Source organism: Physeter macrocephalus, chromosome 13 (genome assembly GCF_002837175.3).
Source record: "Physeter macrocephalus isolate SW-GA chromosome 13, ASM283717v5, whole genome shotgun sequence".
Lineage (NCBI taxonomy): Eukaryota > Metazoa > Chordata > Mammalia > Artiodactyla > Physeteridae > Physeter > Physeter macrocephalus.
Genome location: NC_041226.1, coordinates 50,779,446 through 50,790,574, shown reverse-complemented (window position 1 = coordinate 50,790,574; position 11,129 = coordinate 50,779,446). Strand labels below are relative to the sequence as shown.

The following is an 11,129-nucleotide window of genomic DNA, read 5'->3' as shown; positions in this document are numbered from 1 at the left end:
AACCTATCCCAGTACAGTTCTCATATCCTAGAATTAATCACTCCAGTTTCCTTATTATAAAGGATTCAAGCAAGTTTATATTTTTGCTCAAAACATGCTAAAGTCTTGCGTTCTTGCACTCTCACTCCAGATTTCTAAAACATTATAGATTTTTTTTATCCTATAGATTTTCTAAACTTATCACTGAGGAAGCAAAAGAATATGTAAAGATTCTATGCAAATCATCCAACAATTCACCATTCACTTCACCTCTTGCCATAAAAACGTTATTGCATTCAAAAACAACTTTCCATCAAAAATAAAAATAAAGTTTCCTGTTAAAATTTTTCAGGAAAAACAATACCACGATTGCAGTCATAGTTTCATAGGTATATACACGTCAAAACCTGTCATTGTACAGTTTAAATATGTGCATTTTATTGTATGTCAATTTATACCTCAGTAAATATGCTCAATAAAACATAGTGTCAAGAAAAGCCACACACTGAAACATAATTAAAAGGCTTGGAAGCTAGACAAACACAGACACACAGAAGAAAAAGAACCACTCTTTAAATGCATCAGCAAGTTTATTTACAAATGCAGTTGAACAGAAAGGCCCACTAGTTTCTGGAGAAAACTTCTGGCATACAAACCATGATGATTTTTCCATGAATGAAAAGAAGCAATTTCTACTGGGAATTACTTAGTGACAATTCTGGTGAAGAAAACAGAGCTCCCCTCATCAAGCAAATAAAATGTCATATAAGCTAAAAAATATTTTAATAATGTTACATAAATGAAAAGAAGGATACAGAAAGCAAATTTGGGGGTGGATTTTAGTGAAATTTTCCGCATGGTTCTGCATTAATTTAGAATACACTATAATAAACAGAGCAAAGGCAATTACATATTTATATTAACTATTTCAAATAATGTTTCCAAAACTTAAAAAAAAAAAAACAATAAAATAACCCTCCTCAAAACACCACTAGAAAGTCAAACTAGATCATTATCAGCATCAAAAAAATATTTTGAAGTTCTTATTTTTCCCTTGTGCTTTTATAATGCTGAATTCAAAAAGGAAATACTGCACTTTTCCCCACACATCATTACCTTCTTATAAATAAACAACAAAAATACAGGTTCTACCAAGACTATAATGCTCTGATGTAATCTAAAGAGGCCAGAAAAAGTATTATTCTTTTTAAAAAAGAGAGCAAAAGGACATACAACGTATATTTATAGATCTATATCAGCAGCAACCACCTCTTCTTCTATCTGCAACAGTGCTTTCGTGTGGAGGCTTACATCACATGGCGGTTGGCCGTCCAGCTGATCAGGCAAGGAGAGAAGAAAGAAAAGCGCTTAGATTCAGAAACACTTGACCATCGCCACCTGGGATACATAGCAGGAATCGCTCAGAGAATGACCCCATGAGGTAGAAAGAGTTATCCTGTTAACTCACTTAGGATAAAGCTAGGCAAATCACACCTCTGGGTTCTACAAGTCTTTCTTTGCAAAAAATGGAGTAAAAATTAACTGCTGATATAGAAACAAGTTACACTCAACTCTCTATTATTTGTACTGGAGGGAGAGAAAAGGCATGGGCAATTTTTCCATGATGATTCCAAAAATCAATTATATTTGGCTTTGGAATTTTGACTAAAGAGAGAAAAGCTCACACACATACACACACTCCCCCCACCCATTCCATGCCCAGCCTTGACACTCTCCAACCTCAGTGCTGGCATCCAGGAAAGGCCTGGACCAACGGGGTGAGAAGGCTCAAAACACGGTGACAGATAAGAGAGAGTTGACTGGGCTGAAGCCATTTCCAAAGCACTCTTCACATAAAGGCCATATAAATACCTCAGAGCTCAAAAGCATATGGTTTGGCTGATACCACTTGTAACAAACACCCTTTCACAATAAGGAAGAAACACATGTTACCAGCATCAAGGCTCAAAATATAAAAAGGAGGAATGGTTGTCTTTATGTAGCTATAAACGATATACAATCTACTTACGCTACCCTATGTTTATAACACACTTACAGGCAAAAACATGCTTAGACACAGAATAGCATGTGAAGTTTTAGAAAAACTCAATTTTTCCAAAAATGACACTGAAACACTATGTCATCAGAATTAATGCTTAAATTATTGTATAATTTGATAGCATATGATTATAGAGTAACAAAGCATACACTGACTATTCTTTATTACCTTTTTAGACCACAGTTTTTAAAGTTGGTCATATTCTAAATCACATAATCAGACCCCATTGGTAAATAACAGAAATCAGCTAAAATGATGAGAGTTTCTTAGCCAAGAAACTGATGAGAGTCTATACAGAAGATTCATTTTAACTGTCGGTCTTGGTTGATTTGTATGCTTGAGTCATCAGAAGTTTCTCCAGACTCTGAACAGACTGCACGGCACACCGTCCTGACTCCCGGCACGGATCCCTCTCTGGTTCCTTGGTCCTACACCCACCCTTGTGTGGCTGGAATCCTGAACACCGACCCACCGACCCGCTCACCGGACCCTCTTTGAAGGGGATACTCTGAGATTATTCCTAAAGCCTGGAGCTCTGGGGCAGGGAGCTTGCAGGGGAGCTGGTGGTAGGTTCAGGGAAATGCATGGGAACCCGTGGTCTCCGTAAAAGACAAGAAATTTTCTCCCTGATTTGCTCTCTTACATTTGAATCTGAGATAGCAGTCGTTGCAATACAGTTGGTTGTTTCGGATTCTGACTTCGGCTCCTGAGGAAGAGCCTCCGAGGTCACGATCACAGGCCACGCACTGGGAGACAAACAAAAAAAAGCAAAAACAGGAAACGTCCACACTTAGCTCAAGAAAGCTTGGGGCACTTCCAGAAAAAAAAAAAAAAAAAAAAAAAAAAAAAGAGCAAAATGCAGCTTCTAAGGTCTTAGATACATTTCAGCAAAGGAAAAAAAAAAAAAAAAGCCAAAAGATAATTAGATTCAAAGGAAGCCTGCCAGATGGGACATTAAGGAATTCCTAAAGCCAATTTTAAGAGCCAAGATATCATTCTAAATATACCAAAAGAATAGAAATGATTCGTTGATTGGCTTAAAGAAATTGCGTCCTCCTTTCTCCCAGCGGAATGGAGAGGATAAAGCACCACAGGAAGGAACGGGTGAAGGGTGCCAAGACTGGGTTTCTGGCTCTCTGCCCTGGGGTGGGTCACCCCAGGCATTCCCCCCAGCACCAATTCGGTGAGGTTCACTCATGGTGCTTTCCCTTCAAGGCTGGGTATTTTGGTTCCATGTGCTCAAACACTAATAATTTTGACTCATTCTCCTATGCCTAGGAACAACCCAGGCCAGAGATAGACAAGCTTAAACAAGCTGAGCTCCGAAGGACTCCAGGATCAACCACCGGAATTTCTCTCTCTGGCCCAGCGCAAGTTCAAGAATCAAACAGATGTGTCTCTAAAGACAGATACTGCAAAATAAGGTAGTCATAGAGCCCTACTTCTTTCTCATGTGCAAGAACCCCTTAGGTGCCAGCAGACTGTGCAACAGTAAAAAAACATTATTTTTCCTTTCATACTCTCCCTATTCAAAGCTAGGCTTTAGACACTGTTATAATTCATGTCCCCATGCTGTTAATAACCGTGGCAGCATGTTAGAGAAAGCATTTACGCACTGTAAATTTTACTGATAGAATCTTAGATTGGAAATAGGAAGTGCACAGTGCTTCCGGCTTTAATTTTTGAAGCCAGGTTCAAGGTTTGAGAACCTAGTAGCAGTAGCAGGCCATTTGTGATTCAAAGTGCAGCACAGACCGACAGAGGCAGCACCTAGCTTGTTAGTGGCAGGTCCACACCCAGCGCTGCAAGAAGCCATGCTCTCTCCAAGCAAAGCGATGCGGCCCTGCAGGCTGTTTGGCTCAGTCTCACCTTAAAACAATGCAAATGATAACAAAGACCCAGGGACTCGATGATCATGGCGGCTCCTTTGCCCAGAATGTTATGACAATAGGAGCACATGCGCTTCCCACTGACCGACCTAGACGTAGAACAAGAATGGAAGGGTGGCTTTCATCCGAGTGGCTCAAAGCTCTTATCTAAAAATCACACTCTGGTATTAACGTGAATCATAGTTTACGAAACTCTTTATTTTATATACCTGTGGCAGGAAAACTTTCACCAGCCAACCAAAGTATGCCTTGATTATACTGTACCTTGATGGATCTCCACGACGGCTCTGGAACCGTTGACACCTAGTCACATACATGAACGATATCCGTGCAATCAGTCCATTCTGCACTTCGCGATGCTATCGCCCTCAGACCACATCTGTACTCGGCAACAGTGCCCCCTCCTCTAATGCAGCCGACATCATCTTGCCAGGTAAACCCTCCAAGGCACAGCTCTGATCATGTCCTCTGCTCATCGAACACTGAAAGAGCAGCCCCGCTTCCGAGAGGTGTTGCAAGTCTATTCAACCTACCGCCTCAACCTTATTTTCTCAACCTCTTTCTCATTCACCCGATATTCTAGGTAAACAGAAGTATCAGTGCTTTCCTGACTGTGCCTCTGGCTTACAGGACTGCCTCTGCGGAGAATGACATGAAAACTGCCCGACAGCTACCATTTAGATAGGTAAGGCAAGTTTCGACTTTGCTTTGTTTGCAAGGCTTATCTCTTCTCCCAGGCCGAAAGGTGAAGGCTACTTCTTATCTTAGCATCCCACTGGACTGGCACAGCACTTCAGTGACATTGGAAAGGGCATAGCTGTTGAGTGCCTCACGTTAGAGCACCACGTGCTCTAGACAGAGACCTTTTCAGGGCAGAGAAGTCCACAGCCCCGTCTCCTTTCTGCTTTCCGAGGGCAGGGTTCTCAGTAAGGAGACAGGTACTCTCTCCTCTGGCTTCCCCCGCACTCTGCAGTCCCTATCTTCCCTCCAAATTTACCAAAACTCCTCATTTCTTCTTTTAATTTAAGCTCCCTGATACACATTTTATAAATCCTGGCACAAGCAACATTTTAGCTAGATAAAAATATCTTCTCTGAATGAAATCCTTTAGTTGATAGCTTAAAAAAAAATCCCAATATTAATCATTGTGTTTCTACTTTTCAGTATTTCAATAGTGATGAAAAGTAGCATAGGCCAGTAGAACTCCCTTCAGGTCTCAACAGAAACACTGCTGTATGTGGCTTTGTGAAGCATCAGTGATCTGTGGAGAAGCTACACAGATATAACACCCCAACACATGTTGATAATCTAAGCTTTAACCCACACCAAAAGGCAAGTGTCAAGACCCACCACTATAACTCTCACACAGTTCCCGCAGCATATGACCTGCAGAATTCAGTTGATGTAGTCTGAGCAAGATGTTGGAAAACCAGATAAGAGACAAGCAATGGTCTTGGAAATCAAAAACCCAAAATGCCATATCTAACTTAAGAATTTTTTAAGCCAGCTTGTTCAAAGTTCCACAGACGATGGGTCTGGGTTATAACGCTTTCCTTTTATACTCAGTTCCTATAAAATGATTTTATATTACAGTCTCATCAAAACAGTCAAACATTTTACAATACTGCTTTTACTCATCAATTTGTCATGCATTCTTGAGCTACTGTATATTTTTATGATTCCACAGTGAGAACTGTTCAGGTCCGTCTGCATCTAAGACACTGACCACAGGCCCAAGTAAACGAGACAGTGGCAATGAAGTAAACATTTTAAAGGCCTCCAATGGCTTCATAAGACATCCATAAATGCCCTTGGGTTGGCATGGAAAGATAGCAAGGAACTGATTTGGGAAAGGAACACTGAATCTGACACACTCAGAAAGGCTTGTTTTTCATTGGAAAGCCTGGACGATATTTTGGGAAATTTTTAATGAAAAACTACCCCTTGAGACGAAGGGAAGAAGAGGGAAAACCCAAAGGGCCTCACCTGTTGCGTGGCTGGCAGCCGGGCTGCGGAACCGCAGGGGAATGGCTGCGCGGTATGGGGGACGGGGTGGTGGTCTTCCCGGAACTCGCTGAGGGAGGGGGTACGCTGGAGGAGGGGTTCCGCATGTAGGCACGGTTCGATGTGGACAGCAGCTGAGGTGGGGGGCGACTGCAGTCTTGGACAGAGGAAGTGGCATAGACTCCTGAAGGCTGGTTGGGCCAAGGGGACTGTCGCCAAGAACTGGCTCTTGGGGAATCCAGGTTATCTAGAGATTCACCTCTGAAACACGGAAAGGGTTCATCCAAGTTATATAACACATTCAACTAGAAATCCACTTAACACCATTACAGTCATTAAAATATCCATGTATTTTATAAGCAGGTATGAATCTAATAAGGCCAGTTACATATAAAATTACCTTTAACAGCTAAAGTTTCTTTTCATCAAAGGCATCATGATGTTTCATATTCAATTAACCTTCATTTATTTTTTTTTAATTTTTAAAATTTTTATTGGAGTAGAGTTGCTTTACAATGTTGTGTTAGTTTCTACTGTACAGCAATGTGAATCAGCTATACGTATGCATATATCCCCTCTTTTTTGGATTTCCTTCCCATTTAGGTCACTACATAGCATTAAGTAGAGTTCCCTGGGCTATACAGTAGCTTCTCATTAGTTATCTATTTTATACACAGTATCAATAGTGTTTATATGTCAATCCCAATCTCCCAATTCATTCCATCCCCGCTTCCCCTTTGGTATCCATACGTTTGTTCTCTATGTCTGTGTCTCTATTTCTGCTATGTAAATAAGATCGTTATGTACTTGACATTAATTCTGATCTACAAAGATTGACTCCAAATTATGAGGGATTCTTCCTACCTGGTCAATTTTGTTGTTATTACTTTTAAAACTTTCTGTCTTATCCCAAGTTTGAAATATGTATTTTTTTCAAATTATAAAAGTATTATATCATCATGAGGAGAAAGACCCAAGCAATATAGCAGGGTATACACACTTTTACTTACAATTTACTTGCCCTAATCCCCAGAGGTAACCACTGTTAACTGTGTATCCTTCTAGACTTTTTCCTCACACATGCAAGTATATATTTACATACATATACCAATCTACATGTGTACGTATAACCATGTCTATACACATATGTAATGTGTTCATATGTTTAACATGCTTAAACAAATGGGATTATTCTACAACTCATATTCTTCAATAACTTGCTTTATTCCATGTAATATACATTTTCTTAGAACTATCTTCTTGTCAGTTCAGGTGATAGAAGGTACTTTGGTGGCCCCCAGTGGATCATCTTCCTGGTATCCACATCCTTGTGTGGTTCCCTCCCACTGATTCTGGGCTTAGCCATGTGACATGTTGGTCAATGGGACATTAGCAAACATGAGCCAAATGGAGGTTTGATAAGCACTTGCACATTAGGGCTTATACCTCTTGCACAAGGTTTCCTCTTTAAATCCAGGTCCAGGTTATGAGGCAACCCAAACAGGTATGTGGGGAGGCCTATGTGGAGAACAGCAGCTCCCATCCAATAGCTCCAGCTGAGCTCTCAGTGGAGTATCAGAGGTCAGCAAGTTATAGCCCACTGCCAGGATACGTAAAATGCATGAGCTAAGGGTATTTTATCTTTTCAAACAGTCATTAAAAAAACAACAACCACAAAAAAATACATGACGCAGACTTGGGTGGCCTACCAAGCCTAAATTATTTACAATCTGGTCCTGCATGCAAAAAAATTTGCCAACCCCAGCTCTAAATGACTACAGCTGCCAAGTGCCCCAACCAATACCACGCAAAGACCTGCCCAGCCAACGCTCAGAATTTTGAGAGTAGCGAATTGTTATTTTAACCCACTCACTGTTGAGGTGGTATATTATAGAGAGATGTCTCTTTCATTCTTTAATAGTTGTATAGTATTCTACTTATCAGGGTGCCACTATTTATTTAATGAGCACTAAGTACACTCTTACTTGTAGATATTCTGATTATTTCTCCTTTTTGCTACTGCCAATACTATTTAAGTGTACATCCTTTGAGATATCTTTACATACTTATCCAAATATACCCAGAAGATAAAGTGCCAGAAACTAAAGTGCTCACGGGGTATACGCAAAAACTTTTGCTTAATAAACACTGAAAAAAATTGCCCACCCAGTTGGGAACAAGAGTTCCTGTTTCCTTATACAATTGTCAATACTAGATTCAATCAATACTAGATTTAAGTTAATTTAATCAATACTAGATTTAATCAACCTTTTAACTCTACAAATCCCACGAGCAAGGCATACCACTGTTGTTTTAGGAGAAGTGTTGATCTGTCATATGCTTACTGACTTTGTTTCTTTTTCTATGAACTATCTGTTCATATCACTTGTCTATGTTTCTATAAAGTTGTCAGGGTTTATTGACTGATTTTCAAGAGTTACTTTTACATTGAGGTAATTAGCCCTTTGTCTGTAATGTGTTGTCAGTAATTTTCCTCAGTTTGTCAGCTGTGGAAACACTAAATAAAAGTAGCTTCAGTATTCACTTACCCAAGATACATCTGTTTAGTTCATCCTCTCATCTCCAATTAATTTATATCTCTGTATTTTCCTTAAAGTTACAAAAATTAGGTGTCCACACTTTGTGAACGCTACTTTCATGATTCCAATCTAACCATTATCTCATTATAAAGAGGTTTAAATTTTTTTTTTTGTTTGTTTTTTTGTTCAGCATCCAAGGAAGCACTAAGAGCCACATCAATTATTTAAGTACCCGAATCACATTCCAATCTAACCATTATCTCATTATAAAGAGGTTTAAATTTTTTTTTTTTTTTTTTTTTTGTTCAGCATCCAAGGAAGCACTAAGAGCCACACCAATTATTTAAGTACCCGAATCACACATCAGAGCTCCACATGCAGCCTGGCAACCTATTAGCCATGTGGTTTTGTCTGAGTGCATTCCTTGCTCTAGTCACAGCTTCTTCATATGGAAAAGCAGAATTACTATTCCTGCCTCTAGACATTCTTTCCAGATTAAGTGAGATGATGTAGACAAAGCACCTGGCACGTGTCTGGCACTAATCAGTGCTCCGTGACAAGTGCCCAATGACATCTGCTCTCCTTCTCTTTCCCCCACTAAATCTTACATAAGAAAAGAAATGATGACATCTCTTCTGTCCAAAGCAGCCAGCACATCTAGAAATTAAATATCGGCACCTCAGTACAGAAGGAGAAATAATTCCGAAGATGTCTCGCACCTTCTCATAATCCCAGGCAGACAAATAGGCTCTTTATTGACGCTGGAACTGCGCTGTCGGATCCAGCTGTTGTCATCATAAAGGGATGTTCTCTTCCTCATTTCTTGAAGGATTTGTTGTCTCTCCAACTCCGCTCCTGATGGGACTTGTTCCTTCTTGGAGCTTTTCTGCGATGAGCTACTGCTCCCAGTTCGGTCTAAATATCTATTGCTTCCTAAATTAAAAACATCAAAAGCTCTGGGATTAGCACATTAAAAAAAAAGGGGGTAGTGGATAAATCTCCAAATACAGTGGAGCAAAAAAAAAAAAAAAAAATTGACACTGAGCACATAGGCTCACATTATCAATTCTCAATGAGACTGCTGCCTCGGAACATAAAGGAACAGTCTCTTGTCCCTAGAAATTCCAATTCCACACCCAGAGGCATACCAGAGGGCTGCCTAAAAAGGAAACAACCAGCCTTGATTTCAGCAGTATTACATTACAAACTGCTCATCTAGAAAGTTTCTCTTCCACTATAAATCTTCCTTCCTAAATTAAAATCAATCAAGCACCTGCTCACTGAATGCTTGCTGTGACAACTCTGCAAGGAAACAGGGCACTCTATTCTTTCAAAAAACGTACACTCCCCCTGGGGAGAGAGCAAAGACATAAACCCATGCATCTCCAGCTAACATGGCTCGAGTCTTCATGGTATAAGTCACAGAATAAGTCATGACCAAATCATAGGAATGAGAGCATATTCAATGACCAAAATGGCTCTTGTGAAATTGAAAAATAGCCAAGTAATCCAAATGATAACCAAGGAATGTTATCAGACTTGTATCTCCCGTAAAGGAACTGACAGAACTATAATTTGGATGAATGACAATTAAGTCAGGTTTTATCCTAAAGGCTTTGTCTCCTTGGATTTGCTGATTAATTCCTGGTATGGGTAAAACATCCATAACTTTCATGTATCCTCCCCATCTTAATTTGGATTAGAAAATTTCATCTAAGGATTTATTTTCTTTTGCTCTCCAGATTCACTGCTATTGTCTTTCTTTCAAAATTCATTCTGCCTTAGTTTATCTTCCAGTAAGCAATGAACAAGGCCACCAAAGGTTTCTTATACACGCCTATGTTTACATTGGTGTATGCACACAGCTTATCAATTTGGTCAGATTTGGAATAAAATGTTTTCTATTTTAAAGATGCTTTACTGGCATAGCCAAGTTTTTCAATAAAATATTTAATAACGTCTACCGTGTACTATACAAGAGCTTACAGTTAGTAAAGGGGAGAAAACATACATAGAAAAATAGCCAGATTAATAACACTAGTCACAAATATTAATAAAACTATTTCTGAGAGTCACACTTGTTATTACTAACAGGTCCCGTGTTTACGTTCAAGAGAGAATATGATCACTGCAGGTTAAAAATGTTTCATGGCAGATTCAAGTACTTAAACTTTAATTTTAATGGTGGCTTAGGGGCAAATTCAGGGGAGAAGAAACTGGAAATCCAAACAGGTGAGAGCAGGGGAACCAGATCAGAAAGCATCTGATAAGTTGGAAAGTGAGAGAGAGAACAATTTGGTTATAGTTAAGGGTCCCTAATGGGGAAAACAGCAAAATAGGCTGAAAAGTTAAACTAGGACCAGACGACGGAAGGTCCTCTGTGTTAAGGGAAAAGGGGTGATCACAGAACCTATTAGAAACTGTAAATTCTACAAGCTTTAACCAGAGCTGCCATCAGACCATTGGGGCCTGTGGATGTTGTTTTGTTCACAGAGGGCTGTAATTTTTTTTTTTTAACATCTTTATCGGAGTATAATTGCTTTACAATGGTGCGTTAGAGGGTTTTTCAGGGCTTCCCTGGTGGCGCAGTGGTTGAGAGTCCGCCTGCCGATGCAGGGGACGCGGGTTCGTGCCCCGGTCCGGGAGGATCCCACATGC

General features: G+C 39.8%; 1 protein-coding gene across 10 annotated transcripts in view; it reads right to left on the bottom strand.

Moving 5' to 3' along the window:
- Positions 1–556: 556 nt before the first annotated feature.
- LMO7 (LIM domain 7) overlaps positions 557–11,129 on the bottom strand; it is a 201,322-nt gene continuing 190,749 nt past the window's right edge. For all 10 annotated transcript variants that reach the window (XM_028497824.2, XM_055089677.1, XM_055089681.1 and 7 more), the window contains 5 exons: positions 9,191–9,404; positions 5,914–6,192; positions 3,908–4,016; positions 2,682–2,784; positions 557–1,314 (listed from right to left, as the gene is read on the bottom strand). In XM_028497824.2, coding sequence (XP_028353625.1) covers positions 1,292–1,314; positions 2,682–2,784; positions 3,908–4,016; positions 5,914–6,192; positions 9,191–9,404 — 728 coding nt within the window. In that variant the 3' untranslated portion in view covers positions 557–1,291. The remainder of the gene's footprint in view (positions 1,315–2,681; positions 2,785–3,907; positions 4,017–5,913; positions 6,193–9,190; positions 9,405–11,129) is intronic.